This window comes from Curcuma longa, chromosome 2, assembly GCF_044706935.1.
Source record: "Curcuma longa cultivar G26 ecotype Majalengka, Jawa Barat chromosome 2, ITB_CL_G26_1.1, whole genome shotgun sequence".
Classification (NCBI taxonomy): Eukaryota; Viridiplantae; Streptophyta; class Magnoliopsida; order Zingiberales; family Zingiberaceae; genus Curcuma; species Curcuma longa.
The window spans coordinates 1277065-1293263 of NC_133862.1; the positions used below are offsets into that span (position 1 = coordinate 1277065).

Here is a 16199-nt window from a genome sequence, read left to right on the forward strand (position 1 = left end):
ATTTGCTGGACACGGCCGTGTCTTTGAGGCACGGCCAGCTGCAGGGACCCTTCTGTTTTGACACACGGCCGTGCCTGGTGGGCACGGCCAACAGCAGTTGCTTCCTTCTGGTTGGAAACACGGCCGTGCCTGTGAGGCACGGCCATGTCTCGGCTGGCTTCTGTTTCAAAGCACGGCCGTGTCTGGTAGACACGGCCTCTTCTGCTGCTGATGGGGATGTTGGCACGGCCGTGCCAGTGAGGCACGGCCCAGGCTTGTTGGTCTTCTGTTTGTGCACACGCCCGTGCCCTGTGAAGCACGCCAGGAAGCTGAATAGACACGGCCGTGCCTATGAGGCACGGCCCTGTCTTGCCTTGTCTTCAATGGTACTCCGTTTTGCCCGTTTTTGCTCCATTTTCCATCCTGAAACAAGTAAAAACACGAGCAGATCTCCGAACTAGGAAATGCAAGATATGTGCCTAAATGCATAAATAAGGGATGCAATGCACACAAGATTTAGCAATAAACTCAGAAAGATGTGCAAATAAAGCATAAATACATATATAACCCTACGCACATCACACCCCCAGACTTAAACCTTTGCTTGTCCTCAAGCAAAAACTTAGCGTCTAGATTTAGATAACCAATGCAAGCAAATTATATATCCTAAGCACAGCAATCTAATCTTATCAAACACAAGTAATGGTAAGCATGAAACTCAAAATCATCAAAACAATGGCCTAGAAGTAGTTCTCCGTGCTAAGTGCAAAAAGTGACCTAAATCCATTTGGTATCAAAATCCTTACTTCTAGTCAAGTCGTCATGCTACCGAATTCCTAAGTGTTCCCGGCCTTAGACACTTACCTGCCACAGGCTTGGTTCATATCTTCCATTGCACAAGGTCTCAAAGGATTACCTCAAGTCAAGGGAATCAAATCATTTATTTCCCCAGTAACCGCTTTTCGGTCTCAAAGGGGTAAATGAAAAGTTTCCACTCTCGAAACTGTTTTTTTCATCCTTTTATTGTTTTTGCATTGAATTTGCTTTTATTGCAAACGGTAGAATGTTTTTTTTTTTTTTTTAGCAAGGATGTAAGATTTTTCCAAAAGAGCTTACATGCCTTGAGTTGGTCCAGTAACCAAAATGCAATGGAAGATCACCATGGAAACACTAGTACTAAGCAGGTTTCATGAATCATGACTACTTTCAGAAATCTATCAACCTCCTAGATTAGGTATAAGTGAAAGAGATCCTAAAACCAGGCCAAGGTTTGACTATCCAAGTTATCCTAGCTCACTTCCTACTTATGAAGATAAGAAAAGATATAGTCCTAGGATATTAACTACAAGCACTAATCATCCTTATCTTAACAAGTGCTACTGTTCTTGCAAGAGAAACAAGCAGAGATGACTTGGTGATCACTGACATGTTAATCTACCGTGCATAAAGCAAAATTCAAAGCAAATTGCAAAAACAAATTTCAAAAAGCAAATTTCAAAAAAGCAAATTTCAAAACAAATTGCAAACTAAGTAAAGAAAGCAAAGTTCAAAACAAAATGCAACTATTTACACTATGTACATTTTTTTTGGGTCCCCCAGACTTGAATTTTTCTACCTCCTTCCAGGGCCTGGAGGAGGTTGTGGAGGACGAGTCCCAAGAGGAAAATTAGGAAGTCTTGGTAAGTTGCCTAAATGTTCATGGTATTGATAAAGTGCATCAACTTGTTGGCGTGTAAGTTCCATGGACTTCCTAAATTCCTCTTCTTTATACCACTCCACATATTGTTGACTCACGAAATCATTCATCCTAGATAGAACTCATCTGCCCTGGCATAATGATTCCGTGTCTCCCTAGCTTGCTCTTGGGTCATTGCACTATATTCTCCCAACTGATGTTGGTAAGATGAGTGCTCTTCATGTAGCGAGTTTAGGGTAGTACGGAATTCTGAGAAATCATAGGCTGAGTCTGCCCCACCAAATGCAAATGATGGTCTTGCAGGTGCAGGCTCAGTCTCAGGGTCAGATAGTTCATGGAATGAAGGTTCTTGGTGAAATGTTTCGTGAGTCTGCTCTAATGGTACATGTGTGGAGGGGGAGAGACTAGCTACTGGGGCATGAAGGATCCAATTTTCGGCCTGTCTCACTGTTGTCCCAGGGTGAGGTAATGGAAAGAAGATCCATCGGGTAAGCAAAATCCATACCCACCTTGGTTTTAACAATCATTTTCATCGCTAGGCAAGTGTCTATATCAATTCTTGTATTGCCTTGAACAGCCTTTAATCTATCTAATTCACATCCTAAGGCTGTAGCGATGACAGTGATAAGGCCGCCTACAACTATGTCCCCAGTAGAAGCTTTTGATATTTTGACTAAGTTTTGGAGAAAGTGGAACCCTGTATTAAATTCGACTCTATGTAACATAGCCCAGATACAGTAAAGCTCTAATTTCCTCACCACGCCGTCACTTTCTGATCTTCCAAAAATAGTCTTAGTCATGACGCGGTGAAGATACCTAAATACTGGGTTTTGAAACAAAGAAGCCTTTGACTTTGAAGGATCATAGGGTTCTGTAGAAGTGGTAAGCATACTCCAAAACTTAGTGCTATCAAATCTATTATCTAAAAATCTAGTCTCTCCAGAAGACAATCCTAAGCAATTGTTGAATTGATCTAGGGTCCAAGTATAATCTACATTGAGCAATCTAAAAGTTATTTTTCCTGAATCTTTTGCTCCAGTTTTGAATTGGACCTCTAGGGAACTAAGGAATTCTAAAGTTATTCTAGGGTATGTTGGAAGGCAAAAATTCATGATTTCAATCCATCCTATGTTGTCCAACATCCATTCTATATCATCCTTAATTCCTAACAATTGCATGGTGTTTTCATCAACATAACGAGAGCAGCAAATTTTGCGGGAAGATAAACAATTATACCTCTCCTTTTGGTCGTCATTGCGGAAGATGATGCCGTGTTCGTTCGCAACGACTTCCTCGGAGGCTTTCCGCTTCCCTTTGTCCTTTGATGTGCTCTTTTCTCTCGCCGGAGCCTTCTCCTTTGGCGGGCTCCTTTCCTTTCTTTCTTCCGGACTCGTCTCCATCTCCGGATCCTCCAGATCTGCGAAATTTCTTCAACATTTTTGCAGATTCCTTGAAAGAAAGGAGATCAAAATCAGATCTGGGAATTTTTGAGAAGATCTAAGGTGTAGGAGAGTGTAGGAGGGAAGGAAAGGTGAAAGAAAAGGGTTTATGGAGGCTAGAGAGGGTTTGGAAAGAAGAAGAGGCGAGAAAGAAGGTGAAGAGGCTGAGTTTTGGGGGCGCACGGCCGTGTGCTAGGGCAGGCACGCCCGTGCGCCTTTTATAGGGTGAGGAGGCACGGCCGTGCCTGTGAGGCACGGCCCGTGGCTGTCGCTTCTCTGTCTTCCCGAAGCACGCCCGTGCCTGGGAGGCACGGTCTGGAGCTGGCGCCTTTCTGTTTGGACACACGGCCGTGCCTTTGAGGCACGGTCTGGTGTTGGCGTGGCTCTGTTTCCAGGCACGCCCGTGCCAGGAGGCACGGTTCAGAAGAGACGCCTCTCTGTTGAGAAGCACGGCCGTGCTTTTGAGGCACGGCCTGGTACAGTCTGCCTTCTTTATTGAGACACGGCCGTGTCTAATAGACACGGCCTAAGCTGCAAAACCCAAAATGTTGGGCACGGCCGTGCCTATGAGGCACGGCCCAGCTTTATTGCTTGGTATTTTCCGCATTTCCCTGCAAAAACAAGGAAAATTTTATTAGGACTCAACAAAACAAACTTGAACGAAAGAAAAGTATATATGTATGAACAATGAAAGAAATGCAAAACAAACAAAACCCTTGGGTTGCCTCCCAAGAAGCGCTTGTTTAAGGTCATTAGCTCGACCCCTTATTAACTAATGTACAAGGGATCATTGGTTGCCCTCTCGCAACCTTCCCCTTGGTGGAACTTTGTATTTTTGTGATTTTTGTACACAGCTCCCTTATTTGCTCGGCCGGTGCGGGCATCTTCTCCGGCAAAAAAGAATTATGGTACATCTTCTTCTTCGGTTGGTTGGCCTCCAACCGGCACACGTGGGGTGGCTCTGGCAAATATGCGTTGCTGTCCAAAGAGAGGTTGAATGTCAATCTTCTTACCACCAACTTCTAGGAGAGCTTACGGTTCTTCACATCAATGTTGGCTCCCGAGGTGGCAAGGAATGACCTTCCCAAAATAATGGGGATATTTGGATCTTCCTCCATGTCAAGCACAACGAAGTCGGTGGGGATTGTGAACCCCCCGACTTCTACCGGAACGTCTTCAACTAGCCCTTTGGGATATCTGCATGTTTGGTCTGCTAGTTGAAGGGTCATCGGTGTCAATATCAGATCCGGATATCCACATTTGACACTTGTTGTGTAGGGGATGATGCTAACACTCGCTCCTAGATCACAGAAAGCTCTCCCTATAGAAATATTTCCAATCTTGCAAGGGAGGAAGAAGCTACCTGGATCTTTGAGTTTCTGAGGAATCTTGTTGTTCAAAATCTTTTCAGTTACATCCTCAGTGAGTGCTATGACATTCTTCGGCCGGGTGATATCTTTAGTGGATATTAATCCCTTGATGAATTTGGCAAACTTGGGCATATCAACTATTGCATCAAGGATAGGAATATCCATCGTGAGGTCTTTCACCCTGTCATACCACTTTTCAAATTCTTCATCTTTTTGCTTGTATAGGAGCCTCTGCGGGTAAGGTACATTCTTCACTTGTGATTTCTTCTCGGAAGGCCCAGCGGGTGTTGCGGTCTCAACTTCCTCCAATTTGTCTTCAATATTAGGAATAGAGGAAGGAGGTTGCACAGCGGCTGGGGTGAAGTAAATACCTTCCCCAGGAGCAGTCACCTGAGGCTCTATATCCTTCAGGGTCCGTCCGCTCCTGAGCTCTATGGCCTTGCAGTGCTCCATTGGGTTGAAGTCTGGCTTTCCGGGAAGTGTACCCACTGTTCTGGAGGAGAGGGAAGAGCTTATTTGTGCAATCTGAGTTTCCTGCATCTTCATCCTCTTGTCGTGGTCATCTAGTTTCTCATTGATTTTAACCACGTCACTTTCTAACTTCTCCAGAATTTTCAATATACTCTGGGTATCAGAGACCTCTTCACTAGCTTTAGGAGGCGTTGAACTTTGATTGGAAGGCCCTCCTTGGTTGAAATTACTGTTATTGTTGCGGTAGGAAAAGTTTGGGTGATTCCTCCAACCCGGATTATATGTATTGGAATACGGGTTGTTTCTTTGGTTAAATGCTCCAACTGCATCGCACTGTTCATATTGGACAATTTGGTTTTGGCACGCTACAGCTGGGCACATCTCAGTTGTATGGTTGGAATCTCCACATATATCACAATTTGTAGTTGCTACCGCATGGACCTTACCAATGTTCATGCCTTCAACCCTTTTTGTAAGGGCATCAATCTGTGCATTGAGCTTAGTGTATTGGTCAACATTGTACTTCCCTGGAATTTTCTGCACATTACCTCTCTCATTTGCCCACTGGTGATGGTTAAGTGCCACATTCTCAATCAGCTCTTCGGCTTCTTCCAAACTCTTATTCATTAGTGCACCTCCTGCAGCGGAATCCAAATATACCTTAGTCTGATAGTTGATTCCGTTGTAGAAAGTGTGGATGATAAGCCATCTCTCAAGTCCATGATGTGGGCACTTCCTTAACATTCCTTGGAATCTATCCCAAGCTTCAAATAAAGTTTCTCCGTCCATTTGTTGAAAACTTGAAATGAGATTCCTCATGTGGGCAGTCTTACTTGGGGGATAAAATTTGTTCATGAATATCTTCACCAATTTTTCCCAAGAGTCTATGCAATTTGGAGGTAATGAATGGTACCAGTCCTTCGCTTTGTCTCTTAAAGAGAATCTGAAAAGCATCAATCTCTGAACGTCAAAACTGACCCCTTGTTGCCTTCTTGTACTGCAGGCATCTGAAAATATTTCAATGTGCAAATGTGGGTCTTCGTGTGGACCACCCCCAAACTGATTCTGTTGAATCATGGCTATAAATCCAGGATTAAACTCAAAGTTTGCAGCCTCTATGTTGGGGATAGCAATGCATGACGTTGAACCTCTCATCTGAGGTGCAGCATAATCTTTCAGTGATTTCTGGGCCATTGTTGATGATTGTTCTTGATTTAACAACCTTTGTTCACGAAGTCTCCTTCGAAGTGTTCTTTCAATTTCAGGATCAAAAGGGAACTCCGAAGGATCGGCCCTGCGCATGCACCAAAGCAAAAGAATTGATTAGATTGCCAGAAAAAATTAAGAATGTATGTGCAAAAGAATTGTACCAATGAATAAAATGAAAAGAAATAAAAATAAAGAATGGGGCTATGTATGTATAAGAAAATAAAAGAAAAACTTAATGTGCTAAATTAGTAAATAATTGCGCACGATCCCCGGCAACGGCGCCAAAAACTTGATAGCGTTCCGCAAGTATACGGAATGTCGTCAAGTAATAAAAAGATCGAATCCACAGGGACCGTGGAATTACTTACTAGATCTAGCACAATAAGGTGGAGAGAATATTGAGCATGAGTTGTGTGGGGGAGATGGGAGTGTTCTAAAGTACTTTATCCTAGAATTCGGAGAAAGGGATCGACTGTGACACTTGTGGTGAAACGATCCTAGGACTTCGGACTCCTCAGAGTATGGATTGATTGACTTGGATCCTCTACCTTTCCTCAATAATTGTTCAATTGTAGGGATGTTAACCAATTTATCCAATTCAACCTCGTCAGGTATCCTCGAATTAATGCATTGGTGTTCTTACGTCACTCGTTGTCGGTTTGAAATGGTTCTAGAAGCCCGGTTCAAGGCATTCCCGTGTCACTCAGGCGCCCCGGAGTACTAAAAGAACCCTATCCCCTGTCACAGGATATCTTTTTACGGATCTCTCCCCAACAACGAATGACCGCTAACTATCCCTCATAAGAATTTAACTACGCATTAGGAAACCCCTCGGAACTCGCCCGGTTCAAGGCATTCTCCCTGTCACGAAGCGCCCCGGTGTACGGCCTAATGATTCCCCAATTCATAATAAATCCCTACCCTCATGGATTCACACACACATAATTTATCATCAAGCACAAGCACAAATCCACAAAGCAATAGACAGTTATATCATAGAAAATGGTAGATTAATCAAATCCAAATACAATCATCCATTACATCTGATTCATCCTACATCCTAGAATCTAGGGAATCTACTCCATAGCGTGGAGGTTACAAGCCAAAGGAAGGAAAGAATACATCTCAATCCAAAGATACAACAAAGAAATGCAGGAAATAAGACTTATCTTCTTCCTTGGACTGCAATCTCGGCGTAGATGGGATGAGGATGGACTGGAGCAGTCGGATCGGTGGATGGATCGTCGAATCTCGCTCCGAAACAGGCGTCGGTGGCTCTAGAACAGCTCCGGTGGCTCTCCAAGGTCTCCCCCCTTTCCTAGGTCTCAATAAGGACCTATTTATAGTGCAGGTCACGAATGCAGCACGCCCCCGTGCACACGGCCGTGCCTGGGAGGCACGGCCCCGTGTGGGCGTCGGGCACAGGAGGAGGCACGGCCGTGCTTTGGGGGCACGGCCGAAGGCAGTGAAGCTTCTGTTCTGGGGCACGGCCGTGCCTCTGGGGCACGGTCCAGACTTGTCTCCCTTCTGTTTGAAGGCACGGCCGTGCCTGAAGGCACGGCCGTGAGGCACGGCCTAAGCCTGTCTTCTCCTTCATTTGCTGGACACGGCCGTGTGTTTGAGACACGGCCAGCTGCTTGGACCCTTCTGTTTTGGCACACGGCCGTGCCTGGTAGGCACGGCCAACAGCAGTGGCTTCCTTCTGGATGGAGACACGGCCGTGCCTGTGAGGCACGGCCATGACTTGGCTGGATTCTGTTTTGAAGCACGGCCGTGTCTGGTGAGACACGGCCTCTGGCTGCTGCTGAGGGGGAATGTTGGCACGGCCGTGCCTGTGAGGCACGGCCCAGGCTTGATGGTCTTCTGTTGATGCACACGCCCGTGCCCTGTGAAACACGGCCAGGAAGCTGAATAGACACGGCCGTGCCTATGAGGCACGGCCCTGTCTTGCCTTGTCTTCAATGGGTACTCCGTTTTACCCGTTTTTGCTCCATTTTCCACCCTGAAACATGTAAAAGCACGAGCAGATCTCCGAACTAGGAAATGCAAGATATGTGCCTAAATGCATAAATAAGGGATGCAATGTACACAAGAATTTAGCAATAAACTCAGAAAGATGTGCAAATAAAGCATAAATACATGTATACATCCTACGCATTGATTTCTGAACCACCTTCTTCACTTCCGATTTCTTAATACTGCGCTTCTTCCACAGCATTTTACAGACCAAATTTACCAACTCCGTCGTTACTTCATCATTGCTTTCGAAGTCTGATGATGTGTCAGATTCTTCCTCTGTCGCCTTTTTGAATCTCCTCTCTTTAGATGTTCCTACAATAAGAGCTATACCCTTCTCTTGCATTTCGGCGTTAGTCTGTTCATGCAATTCGAACTCAGAAAATAATTTATCTAAATTAATTTTAGAAAGATCCCTGGAGACCTTGTAAGCATCCACCATAGATGCCTACAAAGTGTTCCTTGGGAACGCTTTCAAAGCATACCTTATAACATCTCAGTTTTCCACCGGTTGTCTGATTGCATGTAGACCGTTCAAGATATTTTAGATTTTTGCGTGTAGTGCTCTTGCCGATTTTCCGTCCATCATATGGATGTTTTACAACTTGTTCATCAGAAGGTCCCTCTTATTGACTTTCGTATCTGAGGTGCCTTCGTGTAATTCAATTAATTTGTCCCAAAGGTCCTTTACACTGAAGAAAGGTCTTACTCAGTTCAACTCTTCCTTGATCAACCCTCATTGCAGAGTCTGGGTTGTCCTTTGCATCTGCCTCTATCTTTTTCCTTATGGCCGCATCCCATTTGTCACAGGACTGTGGTAAACCATCATTGTTAGTTGGGATTGTGAATCTTGTCTGGATGACTATCCACATTTCCACTTAAGTCTTCAGGTGGTACTCCATTTTACCTTTCCAGTACATGATGTCCTTTCAGAGAATAGCAATGGCCTTGCGGTACTAAATCCTTCATGATTGGCCATTTTTCTAGCACACAGAAAGAACAAAGAAAACTTGTTCCAAGACTTGGTATTAGATTAGTAGTGTGGAAGAAAAAAATTAAATAACTTTTTTTTAAAAAAATCTCGAAAAACCTACCCGACCAGTGGTTGCACTGTGTTCGAGTACCTCGCTCTAATATCAATTGTAGGATCAAAGAGAGCGCTAGAGGGGGTGAATAGCGCTATCTGTAGTGTTTTCTCGATTTTCGCAAAATCATTCATTTTTGTTCGTGAATTCGATTAAGCAGAGATAAAACTTGCAGCGGAAATAATAAGTACGAATTCAAAAACTCAAACACAAAGAGGCACATATTTTTTACTTAGTTCACAACCACAGGCTGCTACTCCAAGGCCCATGATCACTTAATCGTTTACGTTGGGTAATCCACTATTAAACTCTTTCCTCATGGAGAGGAGTTTTATCGATTACAAAAGAATACATACGATAAAACAATTGTCATTCTTTAAAGTAAATGCACAATGTAATCGAGTTACCGAGTTTAAAGCTGTAGACTTGCGGTGCAGAACTTCGGCATTACGACGGCTTCCAGAATGATTCTTCGCGTGCAGGTAGTCATCGGTGTTGGTGCAAGATGCACTAAGATCTTGCCTAGAGTTTCGATGTTTGACAATACACCTAAGTTTGGTTAGTTTGACCAAGGGTTGATCCAAATAGGACTTGATGTTTGAATGTGTGGAAGTGAGCGAGAAGACCTAGTTGGTTAGACTAGGCAGTAGAAGTCCTGATCTGGACGATTGGGCAAGGGAAGTCCTGGTGAGTGAAGCTGGGCAAGGGAAAGTCCTAGTTGTAGGCTAGGCAAAGGGAAGTCCTGATTTAGAGGATCAGGCGGAAGTCTTGGCAGAGTCAAGTGCACCAGGTGAAGTCTGGGCTGGTCTAGGTGATCGAGTCGCAGCAGAAGTCTAGGCTGGTCTAGGTGACCGAGTCGCAGCAGAAGTCTGGGCTGGTCTGGGTGACCGAGTCGCAACATAAGTCTGGGTTGGTTAGAGAGAACCGAACTGCAGCAAAAATCCTTGGGGGCTAGGACAGAGCCGAGCACAAGTCCAACAAGTCTGGAGGACTTGGTTGACATGAATTCTCCAGAATGGAGTGGGTTAGACTAACCCAAGATTTAAGTATAAATCTGAAGTTAGACCTACTGGGTAAGGCTTTAGGTTGTTTTGTTTGCTTGCTTGTATGCTTGTCATGCAGGAACCAGGAGTTGGAAGCAAGAGAGAAAAGCAGAGGTGAAGAAAGCAAAGTCAACTCAAAGTCAAGCTCGAAGTCAACTCAGGTCAAACTTGAGTTGAGTCGACTCAACCGGAGACTTGAGTCGACTCGACAGTAGAGTCGACTAAGATAAGGTTTTGAGTTGACTCAGGCTGACGCAGAGTTAAGACTTATCGCAGTTGATGCCACGTCAACTGGAGTCGACTCAGAAAGCAACTGGAGTCGACTCAGACAGGATAACAGGCGGAAGCGATAAAAGTTGATCTGCCACGTCGGCTAGAGTCGACCTAGATGGGCATCTGAGTCGACTCAGGACCAGTATATAAGGAGGCTTTGACCAGCAGCTGGAGAACACAATTGATACGACTTTCTTTCCAACAAGTGGTGCTTTTGAACACGAACGAGGCCAAGTTCTTGCAACCGGAGAAGATCCAGAAGGGGTGCGCGACGCTCAGGACTTCTAGATCGGCTACAAGAGTTTTCTTTTAAATTACTATTCTTACTTTCTATTCTTAATTTAATTGATTGTTTATCAGACTGTAAGACGGGTTTCTCCGCCTCTGAACGACGTTCGAAAAGGAGACCACTAGTGGACGGGCGCCTCCCGAATTAGGCCTTGGACGTACTAACCCTGGGGGGTTAGGAACCAAGTAAATCCCGCGTGTCCTCTGTGTTTGTTTACTAATTCCGCTGCTAGTATTCTGATAGAAAGCGAACGAATTAAAAAAAGCTACATGCGCTATTCACCCCTCTCTAGCGCATACACGATCCTACAGTCGGGTTGCTTCGAATTATTATTATGAGGGCTCTCCCTCAAAGTTCTTTTATAGGGCTATCCGAGCGCTTGGAACCCCTTTCAGGCGCCTCCACGCTGTCCGCCGATCCACCATCGGTGCTCCTGACTTGACACTTCCAGGCGCCTGTATGCTGACGTGGAGGTTTCAGATGAACTTTAACCGCCACTGTGTTTATCCGAATTTGAGCGCCTAAAATCAATTTGGACACCTAGAAGCTAAGGTGTCCTGATCATTAGGACAATGCCACCTCTCTGCTCCACTGGCCTGGTTCCGCTGATGTCTGATCACCTGGATCAACAATATGGGTGTCTGGACTCCGATCACTAGGATGTTAGGATCGGTGCGTTCGCTAGAGGGGGGGTGAATAGCATTTTTCGACTTTCTCTGCAAATTTGTTAGGCGAAGCAAAAAGATAAAGATAAATTGCAAAGAACCAAACGCTGACCCGATCGATTTACTTGGTATCCACCTCAACAAGGTGACTAATCCAATGATCCACACACACAGCCGACGATTCCACTATGAGAAAAATCTCTTTCTCGAATCACACTTCGAAGGCGGAAAAACCTTCACAATACGATGTCTTCCTCGTACAAGATCTTTAATGAAGTATGAGAGGAAGAAAAGAGCTTTTACAAATGTCAGAGAGCAGTAAAAAAGATGAATAAAATATTGTTCTTTTTTCTACGACGTTGACCGCTCTTTTTATAAAATTTAGTGCACCAGTCGACTGCTACTAGGGCTAGTCGACTGATGGGCTTCAACGGGAATTAAATATGCATTTAATTCGCCAGCTGTCTCCCCAACGGTAATATATCAGTCGACTGCACCATGGCCAGTCGACTGTCAACTCGACTGATTTTTCTGTGCTTGTCTGTGTGTGCTCTGGATCACCATTAGTCGACTGCTGGCAGGGCCAGTCGACTGCCAGAGCTGAAAACTTCCCCTTTCAACTTCTCTTCACCCCTTAGTCTTGATGCAAGCCTTCAAACGTCTTCCACAAGCCTCGTGCTCTTCCTTGCACTAGCTTGAGACATTTCCCTCGACTTCATCGTGCTAAGACATCCTTGCCAAGAGGCCGCGCCTCTGGGACTTCATCCTTGCCAAGAGGCCGCACCTCCGGGACTTCATCCTTGCCAAGAGGCCGCGCCTCCAGGACTTCACCAATTGCCAAGAGGCCGCGCCTCCGGGACTTCACCAATTGCCAGGTCTCCACTCCTGGGCTTTCCTGTGGACTCAAACCACACATGTTAGATAACAACGCATTGCCTAACTTAAATCCATTTTAACCAAACATTAAAATCCAATCACTTGGGGCACGATTGCACCAACAATCTCCCCCTTTTTGATGTTTGGCAAAAATCGTTTAAGTTAGGTCTTTAAATCAACATATATAACATGAATTCAAATAACCAAAAGCAAATAACATTGTATCAATGAATTCATCATTAAACCTGATCAATATAACATGTATCAACATTTCCATTCTCAATAATCATGCATTAAGCATCTCCAATCTCCCCTTTAACTTCCATAATGTAACTTAAACCATCTCCATTATAATCAATTAACTTAAACCATCTCCATTCTCCCCCTTTTTATCAAGCATCAAAAATAAATGCTAGAAGGAGACAATAAGCACAAACATTGCACCAACAATTAGATCTATTTTTCAATTTATCAACAATTCGAAATTGTATCAAAATAAATAGTTAAAAATACTCCTGATGACCAATTAGATGCTTCTTGAACATACATTTAACAATGAGGTCCAAAAGAAGTCAAACTAGTGATAAAAAGGCACAAAACAGCAAAGTTCAGAGTCATTAGTCGACTTATGACTGCATCAGTCGACTGGTGATTGATAAAATATGTTTCTGTATCAATTTCTAAAAGGCATAAGTAATTCAGGGAGTTGCCAAAAATCATGAAATTTTGCACACGAATTACTTATGTTACACATGATCAATGAAAAATGATTACAAAATATTTTGCATGATAAAATAATGTTTTGATACTATGTATCAAAAAGAAAGAAACATTATCAATTTTAGAGGTTGTGTACCACTAGGAAGAATTAAAATGTTTGTCTTTAAATTCTTTGTCCTAGTGGATACAAGAACCAGTAAGAAATGATATCAATTATCAAGATCAAGCATTTAAAACAAATTTATTTAAATATGCTACCATTCTCCCCCTAAATCCATGATTAGCTCTTATAGGAAAATCCTCCCTCTTAAATCAATATGGGTAACAAAAATATCAATAAGCTCCCCCTAGATTCATGATAACCTCAAATTATTTATAGGTCACAATGCTCCCCCTAAATCCAGTACATACTCATTTAATCACAAGGAAAAGCCTCATCCCGTTGTAATATTTAAAAAGTTGATCTTTCCGGGACACACTCCCTCCTAAAACCCTACTCCCCCTAGACCATTGCACCAACAATGACTTTTAATTTTAGAGGTGCTTTGAAACATGAATCATGAAGATTAATCGTAGAGGGGCAAATATGTACTTCAAACGGGCTTTAGAATTAAAAGATTCAAGGAAAAGTATACTGATAAGGGAGACGTTACACTCATACTTACTTTATCTTAACATATCCAAAGAGTTATCAAAATGCATAAAATCTAAGCTTAATTCAATATATATTCACTAAAATGAATGATTCTAGAGCTTAAATTATTATATATATATATATATATATAATATAAATAAATATGCATGAATCAGGATTCGAACTAGAGACCTCTTAGTTGAGCATCTTATTACTTACCAACAGTCCAAGTTTTCTTTCTTTTATATTATCAGTCGACTGATTATATCAGCAGTCGACTGCTCGCTTAATTCAAAGTTCACAGAAAGTTTGGTCGAGTCAGGGTCGACTGCCAGTCGACTGAGGTCAGTCGACTGATACCTGTATCAGTCGACTGATCATGCTGAAATCAGTTTGTGCCAATTTCTGATACGAACTTCAGAAATTCATAAAAAATTCCACAAAATTCAGAAAATTCTGAAATTTTGCAGGCACACTTGTTTTGACATTTTCCATTAGGGAAAAATAATATTTTATGAAAATTGATTTTATTTTGTGAGTTTGGCACAAACTCCAAGGTTTTGGCATAAACTTGCACTTAAGTATCAATTACAAGTTATATTGTGAGTTCATTGAAATTGATAGTGCCACTAACTGTTGATAAGTTATTAAAATGATTTTAAACCATTTAAAATATCCAACTATGATCGATGAGCAGGATGTCCATTAATTAAACATTTGCTTGTCCCATAGTTGGTCTAAAATTAATAAATTGATACATTTCATGCCTCATCTAAATGCTAAAGAGCATAAGTGAAACATGAGTATCATCCTAGCATCTCACATATAATTCAATCAAACCAATACACATCAAGAGTCTTCCTAATGTCTTGTGAGATGTAAAATATATTTAATAGGATCATGCAATACTAAAGTTCATCATTAAACAAAGCACATACCAAATTTCCTCCACATCACTATCTAAGTTCACATTTGTCCTATAGTATTTGAAGCTACCTTAGCATTTTCCAAACCAAAATTTCTTGATAATTCCTTTAGCATATTTGGTTTGGTATTCTCTCTTACCTATACAACATAGAATACATCACTTTTGGGCACCCAAAAACTAGATTCACTAACATTTTGTAAATACTTCTTAGGAACCCAAGCTTGTCTAATTTTGCCCTTAGTAGTTGAATTGTTCAATGACCCTTGTCTTCCTACTAGGGAAATATATGATACTTCCTTAGGTCTATATCCAATTCCGGCCTTATTGTAAACCGCTCTTTGACTATTAAGGATCATGTCAAGGGTTTTAGATCCATTTGAAAATTTTTCTATGCATTTCCTAAGGTCAATGATTTCATCTTTTAATTTAGCATTTTCCTCATTAATTGTACTTGAGTCACTAGACTCACATGCATTGTTCCTTAATTCCTTCTTTAATGCCTTAACCTTAGATTTTGACTTAACCAAAGCATTTTTAAGATATGCAATAGTACGATAAAGAAAATTTGCTTTTACCTTATCCATTACCTCATCTTCGCTTGAGGAAGATTCGTCACCGCTTGATTCTTCTTCTTCGCTTGTGGTGTCATGGTCACTCTCTCGTCCCATGAGTGCCATGTGCCGGGTGATGTGGCACAACTCCTCTTCATCGTCCGAGGAGTCACTACTTGAAGTATCCCAAGTGGCTTGAGCTACCATCACCTCCTTCTTCTTCTTGTCCTTCTTCTTTCTTTCTTTTGAGTCTTCTTTCTTCTTTAGCTCCGGACAATTCGGCTTGATGTGCCCCTTCTTGTTGCATTCATAACATGTTACATTAGAGTTATAGTTAGAACTTTGAGATTTACCTCGTGGAGGTGTGAACATCTTCTTGACATTTCTCCTAGTGAACCTCCTTGACTTTCCCATCATCCTCTTGACGTAGTGAGCAATTTCTTTATCTGACATTTCCTCATCGCTATCTGAGGATTCGGACTCAGATGAGGTTGCCTTGTCCCTCTTTTTCTTCTTCTCCTTCTTTTCTGCAAATAGAGCTATACCTTTCTCTTTGGAAGACCCATTAGCTTGTTCATGTAATTCAAATTCACAAAATAGTTCATCTAGTTTAACAATTGAAAGATCCCTAGATACTTTATAAGCATCGACCATTGATGCCCATAAAGTAGTTCGGGGAAATGCTTGAAGTACATACCTCACTAAATCGCGGTTGTCGATTTTCTCACCTATGACGTGGAGCCCATTCATAATTTCCTTGAATCGTCCATGCATTTGGCTCACGTTTTCGTTAAGCTTCATGGCGAAGGATTGTAGTTGACCCACCAAGAGATCTCTCTTGGCTCGCCTTGATTCGCTTGAACCCTCGTTGAGTTCAATGAGTTTCTCCCACAATTCCTTGGCCGAGTTGAATGGACCGACCTTGCTCAATTGTTCTTTGGAAAGTCCACATTGC

General features: G+C 42.6%; 1 protein-coding gene and 1 pseudogene across 1 annotated transcript; one reads left to right on the top strand and one right to left on the bottom strand.

The window, feature by feature from the left end:
• Positions 1 to 4136: 4136 nt before the first annotated feature.
• On the bottom strand, positions 4137 to 15451 carry LOC141818850 (uncharacterized). Its single transcript, XM_074706277.1, has 3 exons — positions 15269 to 15451; positions 8312 to 8538; positions 4137 to 6249 (listed from the first exon to the last, which is right to left on the bottom strand). The coding sequence occupies exons 1-3, from the start codon at positions 15449 to 15451 to the stop codon at positions 4137 to 4139; spliced, it is 2523 nt and encodes an 840-aa protein (XP_074562378.1).
• LOC141822547 (small nucleolar RNA R71) lies at positions 5671 to 5768 on the top strand (annotated as a pseudogene).
• Positions 15452 to 16199: the final 748 nt, after the last annotated feature.

Coding starts and splice junctions, on each gene's coding strand:
- LOC141818850 (XM_074706277.1), bottom strand. CDS start 15,451: ATGGTAGCTCAAGCCACTTGGGATACTTCAAGTAGTGACTCCTCGGAC. Junction 8,539..15,268: donor AAGATGAGGTAATGGATAAG/GTAAAAGCAAAT, acceptor TTGCATGAACAG/ACTAACGCCGAAATGCAAGA. Junction 6,250..8,311: donor CAGAAATCAATGCGTAGGAT/GTATACATGTAT, acceptor GTGCATGCGCAG/GGCCGATCCTTCGGAGTTCC.